At 46.4% G+C, this 15345-nt stretch overlaps 1 protein-coding gene across 2 annotated transcripts in view; it reads left to right on the forward strand.

The window, feature by feature from the left end:
• Psd2 (pleckstrin and Sec7 domain containing 2) overlaps positions 1 to 12491 on the forward strand; it is a 35052-nt gene extending 22561 nt beyond the window's left edge. Inside the window, exons 7-14 of one of the 2 annotated variants that reach the window (XM_042692105.1) lie at positions 1631 to 1720; positions 2932 to 2975; positions 3600 to 3790; positions 3979 to 4049; positions 4991 to 5148; positions 6002 to 6146; positions 8697 to 8840; positions 12058 to 12491. In XM_042692105.1, coding sequence (XP_042548039.1) covers positions 1631 to 1720; positions 2932 to 2975; positions 3600 to 3790; positions 3979 to 4049; positions 4991 to 5148; positions 6002 to 6146; positions 8697 to 8840; positions 12058 to 12267 — 1053 coding nt within the window. In that variant the 3' untranslated portion in view covers positions 12268 to 12491. The remainder of the gene's footprint in view (positions 1 to 1630; positions 1721 to 2931; positions 2976 to 3599; positions 3791 to 3978; positions 4050 to 4990; positions 5149 to 6001; positions 6147 to 8696; positions 8841 to 12057) is intronic. The other variant, XM_042692106.1, reaches the window with a different exon arrangement.
• Positions 12492 to 15345: the final 2854 nt, after the last annotated feature.

Here is a 15345-nt window from a genome sequence, read left to right on the forward strand (position 1 = left end):
CAAACCCCAAGACTGGCAAAAAATTAATTTAAAAAGGGGCCACAAGCATGGCTCAAGTGGTAGAGTACCTGCCTAGCAAGAACAAGGCTCTAAATTCAATCCCCAGTATTTTCACCAACAAAGTGCCTACCTACACCATTGTTTTCTAAATCAAATATCCTATGTGATGTGAATAGATTATCTTTGTTGAAATGATGCCAAGATCAATAAATTTGAGGATATGAACATGAAATTCTTTCCTTGCAGAACCCCAATACACATAGCCTGTTAAAAACCCTAGAATGTATTCATAAACTTGATTATGATATTCTTTTTTGAGCTGAGCACCAGTGGCTCATGCCTGAAATCATAGCTACTCAGGAGACTGAGGTCTGAGATTATGGTTTGAAGCCAGTCCAGGCAGAGTCTCTTATCTCTAATCAGCCCCATAAAACCCAGAAGTAGAGCTGTGGCTTAAATGGTAGAGTGCTAGCCTTAAACAAAAAAGCTCAGGGATAGCACCCAGGCCCTGAGTTCAATCCCCAGTATTGGCACAAAAAATTATTTTTTGAAGCTGGATTGAAGTTATGGCTTATGTGGTAGAGTTCCAGCCAAGTAAACAAGATGATCAAATGCAAGACCCTGAGTTCAAACCCTAATACTTGCAAAAACAAGGTATGTACATATGTATATATACACATATTTGTACTTATGTATGTATATCATTTATTTATTTATTTCCATCTTATGAGATATCATGGTTCTGCAATTAAATCTGGGGAACACTGCCTGTAGCAAACCCAAATCCACAACGTGTCACAAAGAGGAGGACCACCTTGTGCTTCCTGATATGTGAAGGAATCAAGGAGAATCTGAAAGTGCGACTCTCAAGTGGTGGCTTTGGAGCTTGCAAGCTCTTTCACTACTCAGTGGTTAACCAAAGTCAAACCTTGGGACCACAGCTCTTTGTACTTCCAAGGGTGAAGGTTTTCTTTCTGTCAGCCCAGTATAGCATGGGGCACCCATATGTGTTGGTGGAAACTGATATTTGGTTTCATGAGACCAAACTCTCCCTGATTTTACCTCTTGGAGGTCTTGCTGCCCTTCTGTGCAGGTGAGAGGGTGAGGCGGTTGTGGCGGAATACACAGAGCTTCGGCTCAGGAGCCAAGAGGCCTGGGTTCAAGTCCTGGTGCTGAGTGACCTTGGGAGAGTTAAGCCTGGAGGAGCGGGTGAGCGTGTGGACTTCGATGTCAGACACACTTGGCCTTTCCACATCCTTGCTGTGTGATCATAGGCACCCCACTGCACCCTGTTTCCTTACCCTGTGGTGAGAAGGAAATAAGATACTGCATGTCATACACAATGTCTGGAAGAGAGTAGGCAGCTGGCAAATGTCAACGATTCCAGTACCTCTTCCATCTGGGTTTGAAGAGAACTCTAACCTTTCACTGATGCTTAACAATCAGGTAGACTCTTGAATGTGAAGAGGAGTTCTGAAAACTCTTAGAAACAAAGGAACATTCAGAATGCTTTAGTCTTCTTAGTATCCTTGATGCTGCCTCATTCCCTCTGAATGGAATGGGCAGGGCAGGGTGTGAAGGCCTCACCAGCCTTTCTAGACTCTTAGACAGAACCATTTCTCCATTACAGAACATTGGCAAGAAGATGTCCTGCCAGCAATTCATTGCCAACTTGGACCAGCTGAATGATGGCCAAGATTTTGCCAAAGACCTGCTGAAGGTATTATCTATTGTGGATTCCCATCCTCCCAGCCGTGTCCTAAGTGGGTATAGAGAAGTCTCTGCCCCCTTAAATCTTAACATTCCAGGCCCTTAATGCTGGGGGCAAGACTACCATGACCTTGGGGGCAGAACTAGAGACCATCCATCTCCACAGTTGGATGTCCTGTGTTCCTGGACTGAGGCAGAGGGGTAGGCTTTGTGATGTTTGTGTTAGATGCTCTAGTCACCGTCGCCTTCACAGTAATCACCATCACTGCTACCATCACAGCGGTATCCCGCATTGTCCCCTCCTTCACTGCACCACCACCACCATTCATCCCTCTGACATCACCAAAGGATAAAAGGAAACAGTTTCCTTTTGAAGGCTAGGGTAGAGTTCTGGCTTTTCTAACTTTGTCAGTTCTACACTTTGGAGAAAGAAGAGAAAGATTTCTTTTGGAGGGAGGGAGATCAGGAATTCATTTTTAGATAGTTGATTTTAACAACATGATGGTGCCAGGAGGGGAGTTGAATAGAATCTAGAGGTAAAATTTTATTATGTGGCAATTAAAAATAAAGCAAAAAAGAGAACATGATCTCTTTTCTCACTATAATTACCCTCCTCTCCATTCAGAAGCACTCGTTACAAACATACTCATGAGATCAAGCCATCACCCATCTATTCACTTCTTGCCAACTACTAATCTTCTACCCATTATTATTCACTCACTCATTTTTCCTGTGCATGCATTCTCAGGAGAAAAATTTTAATAACTCTTGTACTTAAATACCCACCCACTCCTCCATCACCTGTTCATATACCCTAACTCTCATAAATCACTCATTCACCCACCTCTCACCTATTCATCCTCCATCCATCCATCCATCCATCCATCCATTCATCCATCCATCCATCATCCCAACCATTCATTCACTATATTGAGAATTTACAGTATGCTGAGTTCTAGACCATGCATTGGAGATTTAGTGGCAAACATGACAGACCACTCTTGGCCTTATGAAGCTTAGTCTCCTGGGGTGGGGGCAGACAATAAATGACAATATCATGTATCTATACATCCAACCATCCACTCATTTGTCCATCACACCAACCAGTATGGATCACTTTGCCCCATTAGCTGGAACTATGCTTCCTTACTACACCTTACTGAGGTAGATGGAGAGCACTTTGAATCTTGGACTGAATTCCTCTCTTCTCCCCTCTCTCAGACTCTTTACAACTCCATCAAGAATGAAAAGCTGGAATGGGCCATGTGAGTAGTGCCCATGGGCACAGGTATGGGGAGACTGCATCTCTGGGAGAGGGAGTGGCTGGGGATTCAGGTTAGTCACGCTGACCACTCTCCATGGTGCTGATTTCTCCTAACCCAGAGCCCTGACCACCCCTGACCAGCTGTTTGTTCAACTCATGGTAGAATTCACTTTGAGCTAATTCTTTGTCTTGACTAAAAGTGTGCAATGCAGAACTAGAGGTATAGATTAAGTAGTAGAGTTCCAGGTATGAACAAAACATTTGAGTAAAAGCTCAAGGCTCCGAGTTCAAGCCCCAGCCTGACAAGAAAAAAAAATAGTGTTTACATTGCTATGGAATGGACTGAACTATAGACCTAGTTGTATGATGTCCACTGCTGGTTTTGAGGAGAAGGTGATGGTGAAATCTACAACTTGTGATCAAGAGTAAGGATTATCTTAGAAGTCCTAAATCAAAGATCAGAGGTCAAGGATCAGTGATCTGGATCTGTGGTATGGAATCTCCTTATCTCAGCCTGTCATGGCTGGCTGTCCTTCCCCTCTGACCCTGGCTTCCAGGGGGTGTTGGGTGGGATATGGGGCTGAGGCCTCTCTGGAAGTGGTGCTTAGGCCTGGTACCTTCCTAGAGATGAGGATGAGCTGAGGAAATCCCTGTCTGAGCTGGTGGATGACAAGTTTGGGACAGGCACGAAAAAAGTGACACGGATCCTGGATGGCAGAAATCCCTTCCTGGATGTCCCACAGGCTCTCAGTGCTACTACCTACAAGCATGGCGTGCTGACCCGGAAGACTCATGCTGACATGGATGGCAAGAGGAGTGGGTGTCAGGCTGGGGAAGGGGGCATGGGAGGGATTCTCACAGAGGAAGGCCCACCTTTTGGCCCCTCCTTTGTGGATGGGCACATGGGTGGACGTGGCAGGGCTGGGGGAAGTCTGGATGGGGGAGGCAGGGTTGGAGATGGTGGAGTGGCTGGTGGCAGACACACTCTCCATGTCTCTCCTCAGCTCCCCGTGGGAGGCGTGGCTGGAAGAAATTCTATGCTGTTCTCAAAGGGACTATCTTGTACCTGCAGAAGGTGAAAGACTGCCCCCTAGAGGTTTTGTTTTTGTTTTTGTTTTTTTGGTTCTGATCCTGGGACTTGAAATCAGGGCCTGGGTGCTGTCCCTGAGTGTTTTTGTTTTTTTGTTTCCCCCCTAAGGCTAGCACTCTACCACTTGAGCAACAGTTTTACTTCTGGCTTTTTGGTGGTTAATTGGACTTCTGTGCCTGAGCTGACTGTAACCCGCCATCCTCAGATCTTAACCTCCTGAGTAGCTAGGATTGCAGGTGTGAGCTCAGGAAGGGCCAGCTCAGTCTTACCCAGCTTTACCTTGTGGTGTTCAGCTCTGCTTGGAAGGGCCTAGGACCTAGAGTCCTACTTGGACTCACTAAGGGGTCTGAAGCTTTGGGGGAAGGGTATGTGAAATGCTCAGGGGCTCAATGTATAGCCAGCATCAGGCATCTGGGGTACAGGGGAGGGGATTTGGAGAGAGATTCTTTTCTCTTTTTGGTACTGGGTTTGAACTCTTTTCCTCATGCTTCCCAGGCAAGACCTTTTTGCTTTAGTTATTTTTTTGGTAGGGTCTTGCATTTTTGCTTGGACTGGCTTTGGACCTTGATCCTCTTAACCTCTGCCCCTTGCTTGAATAACTTGAACACAGGCATGTGCCACCACAGCTGGCTTTTTTTTTTTTTTTTGTGTCCCTAACTTTATATCCACCTTTCCCCCAACTACAAGCTTTCTATTTCTATCACCCAAAGTTAGCTGGAATAACAGGTATGAGTCAACTCTGAGTGAACACCTTCCTCTCCCTCAGACTGGGACTCAAACTCGGTATCTGACACTGTTGCTCATTGGCTGGAGCTCTGCCACATGAACCTTGCCTCCAACCCCTGGAATGTTTCTTGTTGGGATAGGATGTGTGGGGCAATAAGTTGGAGCCTTGTGATGACAGAGTACCCCCTTCCCACCCCCAGGATGAATACAGACCTGACAAGGCTCTGTCAGAGGGTGACTTGAAGAATGCCATTCGTGTACATCATGCGCTGGCCACCAGAGCTTCTGACTACAGCAAGAAGTCCAATGTGCTCAAGCTGAAGACAGCTGACTGGAGAGTCTTCCTCTTCCAGGCACCGTAAGTAGGTGCTGGAGCCCTTCCTTGCCACATGGGCTCAAGGCCTGCAGCATTAGCCTGCACATGCCACTCTCCTGGCATCTTAGGCTGGATGCCTCAACTTCCTCTTCACCTCAGCCTCAGTGTGTGTGTGTGTGTGTGTGTGTGTGTGTGTGCGTGTGCCTGACACAGACTAATAGATCCTCCAAAGCAGTGGTTCTCAAAGTGTGGTACCCTTACCGTTATCAGAAACTGGCCCCAACTTTGGCCCTCTGAATCAGAAATCTGACTGGGCTTTAGCAGAGCCTGCAGGCATTGCTAAGGTCCCTGAAGTAAGGGATGACAGAAACTATGAATCGTTGATTGTAAGTTTCAGGGTTCAATGGGAAAGAGCCCCTAAATTGACCTGGAAGGCCTGCCCTCCACTCCACTGCACCCTACCCTTCTGTGATTTGAAATTGGGGTTTTTGTATCTCACATGAGCTTCAAAGGAGGACTAGTGGGTGAGGCCGGGGGACTAAGTGCTGGGTAGGTGGTGAGGGCAGGCCAGCAGGGCTGCAAAGGAACCATAACTTACCCACTGCCGCTAATGAGTTCCTGAGCCTTAGAGCCATTAGTGTAGACCTGGCCAGGGTGATTTTCACAGGGAAGGTCTGGTCTTCCTGGCAACTGGCACAAAACGGAAGTTCCCACAGCTCTGACTAGGCCTTATCAGTTACCCACTTATCCTTCCTCCTTCCTTTTCCATTCATACACTGTTCCCAGAGCCTGGTTCGATCCTGGGCAGCAGGTGTGGCGGAGGTGGGTGGAGGGAGTGGCTAGGGAATTCTATTGTGAGAAGCCAGCACCCTTGCCTTGCCTCTACTGTCCCCAGAAGCAAGGAAGAAATGCTCTCTTGGATCCTGAGGATCAATCTGGTAGCTGCTATCTTCTCAGCCCCGGCCTTCCCGGCAGCTGTCAGCTCCATGAAGAAGTTCTGTCGGCCGCTGCTGCCCTCCTGCACCACTCGCCTTTGCCAGGTACAAGCCCTGAGATCACAACGCCACCTTCCCAGCTTGATGCCCCACCCAGCTCCCTCTCCATTGTCAGCCCTACCCCAGCTCCTTCTCTAGGGCCTGGTCCTGGGCTGAGGGCAGATACTTCCACAAATTCCAGCACACCTCACTCCTGTTGTAGATTGGAAGACAGAGGCCATACACCGCACACCATGCACCACAAAGATACCTGCCTGTGCTGTGGTGGGTGGCACAGGCAAGCGTCTCTGCCAATGGCTATGCAGCTCTATGGGTCTCCAGTATTGAGTACATTGGACATGGATTTGAGGGGATGTATGTCTTAGGGAGCTAGGGACAGGTAAGACTTGGCTGACCCTTTATCCAGTGCTTTCTAATAAAATATCACTACAGGTTAGTGATATTCCCATTGATCATGTACATCCACCTGTCTTCTATCCCCACCACACCACTCCTCTTCTATCCAAAGTCATCTTTTTGTTTACATGCAAGAAAGAGAACATGGACTGGAAATGTGGCTTAGTGGCAGAGTGCTTGCCTAGCATGAGTGAAGCCCTGGGTTCGATTCTTCAGTACCACATAAACAGAGAAAGCCAGAAATGCTGCTGTGCCTCAAGTGGTAAGCGCTAGCCTTTAGCAAAAAGAAGCTTGAGGACAGTGTCTGGGGCCCTGAGTTCAAGCCCCAGGACTGGCAAAAAAAGAAAAAGAAAAAAAAAAGAAAGAGAACATGTTTGTCTTCCCATGCCTGGCTTCTTTTGCTTAACAAGATGTTATGCTCTTGCTCAGCTTTTTTGCTCACAGCTGGAGCTCTACCACTTGAGCCATGCCTCTATCCCAGCTTTTTTCGGTTGGTTCTGGGGCCTGAACTCAACATGGGTACTGTCCCTCAGCTCTTCAGCTCAAGGCTAGTGCTCTACCACTTGAGCCACAGTGCCAGTTCCAGCTTTGTCTGCTTATGTGGTGCTGAGGAATCAAACCCCTGGGCCTCATGCATGCAAGGCAAGCACTCTACCACTGAGCCACCTTCCCAGCACCATCCCAGCTTTTTTGTGGGTAAATGGAGATGGACTTTTATTCCTGGGCTGGCTTCAAATCATAATCCTTAGATCTCATCTTGAGTAGCTAGGATTATAGGTATAAGCTACCTATATGCCACGTTTTATTCATCCATCAGTTGATAGACACCTATACCTGTTGCATAATAGTATATAGTAATATATAGTATATATAATATATAATAATATATTAATATACAGTATATAATGATATATGATATATGAATAGTGCCATACTAACCATGGATGTGCAGGTATTTCTATTGTATGCCAACTTACATTCTTTTGGATATGTGCCAGTGAATGTAAAACAGGATCATATGGTAGTTCTAGTTAAGTTTTTTGAAGAATCTTTGTATTAACTTCTACAATGGATGCACTAATTTATATTTCCACCAACAGTTATAAGAGTTACCATTCCTCCACATCTTCATTAGCATTTGTTACTTATTTATTTTTTAAAACTGATTGATTGCCAGTATTCAGGGATCTCATGCTCACTTGGCTTACTTGCTCACTCATGATTGTGTTCTACCGCTTGAATCACATCTCTGCCTGATTTTGTTGTTGTTGTTGTTGGTTAACTGGAGTCTCATGGACTTTTCTAACCTCAGCTGGTTTGAACTGTGATCCTCCAGCTCTCAGCCTCCTAGTACCAAGTACTACAGGTGTGAGCCATCAACACCCAGGTTTATTCTATTAATGAACTTTTTGATAACACTCAGTTCTCTTACGATGGCTTCACTGATCATCAAATGTTTTATTTGTAATCCTACCAAAACCCCCCATTTCATCAATACTCCAGGATTCAGAGTTTTGGGAGAGGAAAGAATAAATGATGGGCTAGAATTGGCAAAGATCCTGGGAAGCTCGGAACATTGTCTTTGTCAGCCTTTGGTCCATTTGTCTCTCCATGAAGCTCTAGGGGAGACAGGGTGTGTGCACATACACAATTAGCCACACTACATCCATACACATGTATCTGCATACATATACTGCCTAGCCACACATACACACTCAAGACACTCACATATGTGCACTGCACAAAGGAGCCTGGCTGTACGGTGGTGGGTGGCATGTGTGTGATCGTGTCTGTAAGTGACAGTGTGTCTGACTTTGGACGTGATCCTGGGTCTGCGACCACTAACATGCATCTGAGAATGACTATGAGAGAATGTGTATATTGCATACCTTTAACAGGAATAACAAGGCCGGGCTGACTCCTTAACCCAGTGTCTCTGTGCACATGGGAGACTTCTATAGGCCAGGGGTGTGTCTGGGTAGTATGAAGTTCTCTCACCTCTTGATCAGGATGTGTATTGAGAGAACTAAGTGTGCATGTCCCTTGTCCTTGGTAGGAAGAGAGAAAGGAGGATCTAAAGCTTGGCTCTACCCCCATGGCTTTAGGGACCCTGGCAGCCTCATTAGAGCTTAGACTGGTTAGACTTATCCCTGTGGCATCCAAGAGTTAGGCCTCAAGGTCCGGGGCTTGTCTTTGCAGGAGGAGCAGCTGCGGTCTCATGAGAATAAGCTGAGGCAGGTGACTGCAGAGCTGGCTGAGCACAGGTGTCACCCAGTGGAGAAGGGCCTCAAGTCCAAGGAGGCAGAGGAATACCGGCTGAAGGAGCATTATCTCACGTTTGAGGTGGGCCTCCCACAGGTGGATGGTGAGAGTAAGGGCTTGGACCAGAAGAGGAGGCCAGCTCCTGTCCTCCACCTCCACCCACAACATCCTTTTAAAGCTAAGGGCTCCTGATCAGGGAGTTTCTCACTTTGGGGGCTCCTCTGAAGCAGCTATAATCTAATCACGAATCACAGCCTCCCACTCTCCAGCTGTCAAATGCTCATCAATTGTACCTCACCTAGGTTTCTTCAAGAGCACCAGAGGGACACAATGTACGTACCACCTTTCCAGGCCCCTCTCTGACCGCCACCTCCCACAAAACTCTCAGTCTGTGTCCCTGCTGATTTCCCCACCTTTGGCTTGATTTTTCCTCTTGAGCATACACTTAGCAAACAGCAATTTATTCTTTTCTTCTTTGTCTCCTTTTTCTCCCTCCTGCCTTTTCTGCGCACCATCCTGATTCTGCCTCCCAATGCTCTGCAGAGGGGGCTAAATGTCACCTCTGTAGGGTGAAGGATAAGATGTCAGATTGAGGGAGGAAGATAAGAAGCAATTGTCCTGTAGATGTGGATAGGCAGGCAGGAAGGCTGGCTGGTAGGTAGGCAGGCAGGCAGGCAGGCAGGCAGACAGACAGACAGACAGACAGACAGACAGACAGACAGACAGAAGGGCCAAGAGTAATCCAATAGTCTCAGAGCAGGAAGATTAGACATCATGAATCTTAGTCTCTAGATTTCAATATTCTTTTCCTCTTCCTCCTCCTCCTCTTCTTCCTCCTTCTTCTCCCCTTCCTCTTTCTCCTCTTTCTTGTCCTCCTCTTCTTCTTCCTCCTTCTTCAACTCTTCCTCTAGTACTGAGTTGAACTCAGGGTCTAAAACTTAATATCATTATCTACTACTTGAGCCATATCCCCAGCCCTTTGCACTTCAGTTATTTTTCAAATAGAGTCTCGAGGTTTTTGCCTAGGCCCTCCTCGACTGGCTCATCCTATATATGTTTTCCACATAATTAGAGTAACAGGTGTGGACCACCATGCCTAATTTTTTATTGGCTTAGATGTGTCTCAAGTACTTTCCTCTCTCCCCTCTTAGTGTCAAACTATAATCCTCCATATCCCTGCCTCCTGAGCAGCTGGGATTCTGTAATCCCATGAGCCATGGTGCCTGGGTCCATACTGCTTTTGGTTAAGATGTGCAGGAAAGTTTCTAGGAAAGACCTTAAACTTTTGAAAAGCACAGAACTTGGTAGCTTTAGGAAGTTTTCTCCCATGTACTTTGATGGGAAAAGCTAGAGTGGGCTGACCTGCTGGTGTTCTTATGTTCCACTTGTATTTACTGACTTTGAGAAAAGGGCTCTGTTGCTACCCCTACTTTACAGATGGGGAAGCTGAAGCTTTGAGAGGTCAGAGCACTTGCCTGAGGTGATGAAGTTAAGGATGCAGGAACGAGGGTGCTAACCCAGGTGACTGCAGCTCCAGAGCCCTGGTCTTTCTCATTGTTGCCTGGCTTGATGGAGGGGTGAAACCCAGCAGGCAGAAACTGGGGGTGGGGATGAAAAGACCCCCTGAACTGGTCCTTCCAAGATATCAGCCTCTTCTGACTGTGGCAAGGGCCTCAAGTTCAGAGTCAAGATCCTTAGATACTGCTAAATCTCCCTCTTAGGTATTAAATTAATTTGTAACCTGTTTAATATTTTATGAATGTATTTATTTCTTTGTGCTCACAAGAATATGAGGGCATTGTCATTTAGATCTGATAGTTTTTTAATCAATTCATGTCTCATTACTATTTTAATTAGAAAAATTTTATTTATTTATTTATTTGCCAGTCTTGGGGCTTGAACTCAGGGCCTGAGCATTGTCTCTGAGCCTCTCTGTGCTCAAGGCTAGCACTCTACCACTTGAGCCAGCACCACTTCTGGTGTTTTTCTCCATATGTGGTACTGAGGAATCAAACCCAGGGCTTCATGCATGCTTAGGCAAGTACTCTACCACTAAGCCACATTCCCAGCCCCTTAGTTAGAAAAATTTTAAATAGTGGTAAAACACATAACAAAATTTACTATCTTATTATTATTTTTTTGTTGGTCATGGTACTTGAACCCTGGGCTTTTGGGTGCCGTCCCTCAACTCTTCAGCTCAAGGCTAATGTTCTACTACTTGAGCCACAGCGCCACTTCCAGTTTTCTGGTGGTTAATTGGAGATGAGTCTCACGGACTTTCTTGCCTGGGTTGAACTGTGATCCTTAGATCTCAGCCTCCTGAGTATCTAGGATTACAGGCGTGAGTCACTGGCACCCAGCTCTTAATTATTTTAAATGTATGGGAAGGAGGTTTATTCATATTGTTGTGCAACCTATCTTCATACTTTTTTTTTGTTGCCAACCTGGGGGCTTGAACTCAGAGCCTGGACACTGTCCCTGAGCCCCTCTGTCTCAAGGCTAGTGCTCTACTACTTGAGCCACAGTGCCACTTCCAGCTTTTTCTGTTTATGTGGTACTAAGGAATCAAACCCAGGGCTTCATGCATGCTAGGCAAGCACTCTACTACTAAGCCACATTCCCAGCCCCCTCTATCTCCATACTTTTTCACAGTCCAACTTGAGACTCTATACTCATTAAACAATAATGCCTTATCTGATATGTGGAAGTCGTCTCCTCCTCTTCCTCCTCCTCCTCCTCCTCCTCCTCCTCCTCCTCCTCCTCCTCCTCCTCCTCCTCCTCCTCCTCCTCTTCTTCTTCTTCTTCTTCTTCTTCTTCTTCTTCTTCTTCTTCTTCTTCTTCTTCTTCTTCTTCTTCTTCTTCTTCTTCTTCTTCTTCTTCTTCTTCTCCGGCAGTACTAGGTTGTGAACTTAGGGCCTCTTCCTTGCTAGGCTGATGTTCTGTTACTTGAGTCTACACCTACTACCCCGCTGTTTGCTGTTTAATTAGAGATGGAGTCTAGTGAACTTTTTCTTGCCCTGACTCTTTTTGAACATCAATCCTCCAGATCTCAGCATCCTTGCTAAGTAGGATTACAGGTGTGAGCCACCAGCAGCTGGTTGTATCTTTACTTTTGTTGCCTTTAGTTAGTAACATAAAAAAGATCACTGACAGCTCTTTATGGTTTATTTACTTTTTATTGGTTTGTGACAGCTTTTTAAGTTAGGAAATCAGTCTTTTGTTATGTAAGATTCAACTCATCCCCCATTTTGTTGTGCCTTTTGATCTTGATTTTGGCCTTTCTCTGCCCTTTTCCCAGAAAAGCCGTTATGAGACCTACATCCATCTCCTGGCTGTGAAAGTCAAAGTGGGCTCAGATGATCTGGAGCGGATTGAGGCTCGGCTGGCCACCCTGGAAGGGGATGACCCTTCTCTCCGGAAGACACACTCAAGCCCTGCCCTCAGCCAGGGTCATGGGCCTGTGACTGGCAGCAAAACCACAAAGGATGCTCCTGGGCCTGATACTTAGCTGGTGTGGGCTTGCAGGCCCTGGAGACAGGCAAACACCCCCCAGAGGGGTCAGTGAGCACAATTCCAGCCAGGAGCTGCTCAGACCAAGTTCCAGGCAGTTGATGGGTAACCAGCGCATTGTGGAGAACTCCAGGAGACAGAGCTGCCATTCATGGTTTTGGTCTTCTGGCATCCTGGGCCATTTCTGGCCTTGGACTCTCTCCCCAGCCCTGGCTGCCCTCCCACACAGGGTCTCTCTTTGTAGCCCAGGGTGTGCATGCCCAGCACTTCCTTATGGGAGAAGCTGAGGACCATTGCTTCCCCAGGCTCCCCTCTTCTCATCAAGCTCCTTTCTCATCTCCCATGTTTGTGAGGGCAGATCTGGATGACAGGTCTCAGATTGGACCCTCTTTTTGCTCCTCCTCCTCCTGAGTTGAACAGCAGCAGGTCTGCAGACCACCAGCACCGTCCTCTCCTCCCGGCAACCCTTGCAAAGGCCTGGTTCTTCTGCCTCACATCGCAATAATCTTGGGTCAGGCCTGCATCCGCTCAGTGCCAAACTGACACTACTTATGTGTGTGTTCACTTCTCTTTTCACTCATTGGGGCCACCATTGCCTCTTTTTTTTATACAGGCATCAATGTATATGTAATTGTATATATATATATATAAATTATATATATGGAATCCCTTTAAAGATGGGTTTGGAACCACTACCTGTTAGGAGGAAATTAGACGAAGGCAAAGCCTATTTCCGAGCTATGCTAGTTAGTAAGGACGGCTGCCATGGGGCCGTCTGTGGCCCGGATGCCTTCGGGAGGAAGACAGAGAAAGTGCTGATTTTTTCCTCTCTCAGCTTTTTTCCCTTAGACCTGAGACTCTCAACTGCTATTCTTGTTGAAGATTTGGGACTTTGTAGGATGTCTGTGGGTCATCTTTGCTGTCTGGTGTCCTGGAGGGTGGAGGTCATCATTTGCACCTGGGTCTTCATATGGGTACTGCCAGGTCTCTGAGCTCCAGTGATTGCCTCTGTACAGACGGACTACACAGGAATAAAAGACATTCTGCCATTCTGCCTTGCAGAGTGGCACCTGTCACCAAGCCCCAAACTGTGTGGTGAGGGAAGACTATGGAAGCTGTTAAATTTTTGGTCTTGGGAAAAGGTGAAATGACAAGTTGCTGATTGTTATTTCTTGCATTTTTGTAGTGGATCAGAAAGACTTAGCTGAGGACATATATGGGAAGAATAGAGATATTTGCCACGTGCTCATTGCAGATTGGCATCTTTTAAGCCCTGCATTCCTCAGAACAGCAAGGGGGTGTGAGTGTAGGTGACAGCACCCCCCCAATGTGGTTATGATGAGCCAGGCCTTCCTATTGTTTAATCAGATTAATTGTAGTTTGGCCAGATATTTGACCTAGGCAGTGACGTATTTAGTTAATAAGATAAGCCAGCTTGGCCACTAAGTACCTAACATTTACAAGCCCACTCACTTTTGATGCAGGGATGGGTGAGTACGTGGAGAGATGTAGTGATTTAAATCCAGATTATTTAACTTGGATCAGCTGAAGTGTTTTATAACCAAACCATCTGTCCTGTTCATTTTGCTCAGGGGAAGTAGATGCTCATTTAAATGGAATTGGAAAGGCCTGAAAAAGCTCTCAATTCTTTCTCCATGCGGCCCTGAAGATCACTTCCTGAGGCGGGTGATGCTAGGCGGAGGGGTGGGCTTCCCTGAGCGAACACTACTGGTGCCTCCCATCAGTGAAAGCATTTTTTTTTTTTTAGTTTGCTTCCTTAATTGTATAATTATTTATTTGTAAATTATATACATGTACTACTGTACTAAAAGACTATGTACATTACAAAACATACACCAAAATAGAAATTTTAAAAAAAAGATGAGATGAAAATAAATCTACATCAAAGTTCTACTATTTTTTCCCCGTTCTAATGGACTGTCCTGTCCTCTCCCCACCTCCCCTCATTTTTCTTGGGCTATCCAAACTCTGCTCCTAGACAGATGCAGTGTATGGTCTTGGACAGTGGGGGGTGGGGTTAAGGGACTCCGGAGGGGCTGACCGTGGTTGACTGTCTCCTGTGCCTTTATCCTCTTATTCAGTGAGTTCAATGATGTCCCTCATACCATGCTGGATGCTGGGGACAGTGGTGAGAAGCAAACCAGCTCCTTGTCCTATGGGGCTCATAGTTTAATGGGGTGGGGAGAGAGGGACAGGCAGTTAGCATTGCTCTTTAGGACTTGGAGTGGGACTATGGAAAGAACCCAAGAAACCTCCTTCTAGAGAGAAGGAGGAATTTGGAAACTGAGGTGAAACCGACCCAGGAAGCTACCCAAATGTCCTAAGTGTTCCAGAGGAGACGGTATGGAAGGGAAATGGATTACCTGGACTATAATGCTTCTTGAAAGGCCATCGTCAAGGGTCCCAAGGTGGAAATTAGGGAGGCAGAGTTGAATTTGATTTCAGGTCCCAACCATACCCACATATTGAATGGTGGGTGGTGTGAGAGACCCAGGGAATTATATTAGGGTCTAAGCTTCAGACTCTTTGTGGTATGACTGATATGTTAGAATCCAGAGCGGATAATGAAGGTACTGAGTAGGTCAAGGTCATTGGGGATCATATAGAGATTGGTGGGTTCAGATGAGTGGTAGAGGAAGTTTCTTTTATCTTTTTTCCTCCCTCCCTCGTTTCCTTTCCTTCCTTTCTTTCTGCCTGCCTCCCTCTTTCCCTCCCTCCCTTCCTCCTTCCCTCCCTTCCTCCTTCCCTTCCTCCTTCCCTCCTTCCCTCTTTCCCTCCTTCCTTCCTTCCCTCTTTCCTTCCTTTCTGCCTGCCTTCCTTCCTTCCTTCCTTCCCTCCCTCCCTCCCTCCCTCTGTCTCTCTCTCTCTCTTTCTTTCTTTTCTTTTTGTGCTGGCACTGGGACTTGAACTTAGGACCTTACATTCAGCTTTTTTGCTCAATGCACTCTTACCACATGAGCCATACCTCCCCCTCTTGCTTTTTGCTAGTTAATTGGAGGTAAGAGTCTTGTGATGTTGCTGCCCCTCCTGGCTTCAAACCATGATCCTAAGATTC

The sequence above is a fragment of the Dipodomys spectabilis genome, unplaced genomic scaffold (assembly GCF_019054845.1).
Source record: "Dipodomys spectabilis isolate Male_0828 unplaced genomic scaffold, ASM1905484v1 ptg000147l, whole genome shotgun sequence".
NCBI lineage: Eukaryota > Metazoa > Chordata > Mammalia > Rodentia > Heteromyidae > Dipodomys > Dipodomys spectabilis.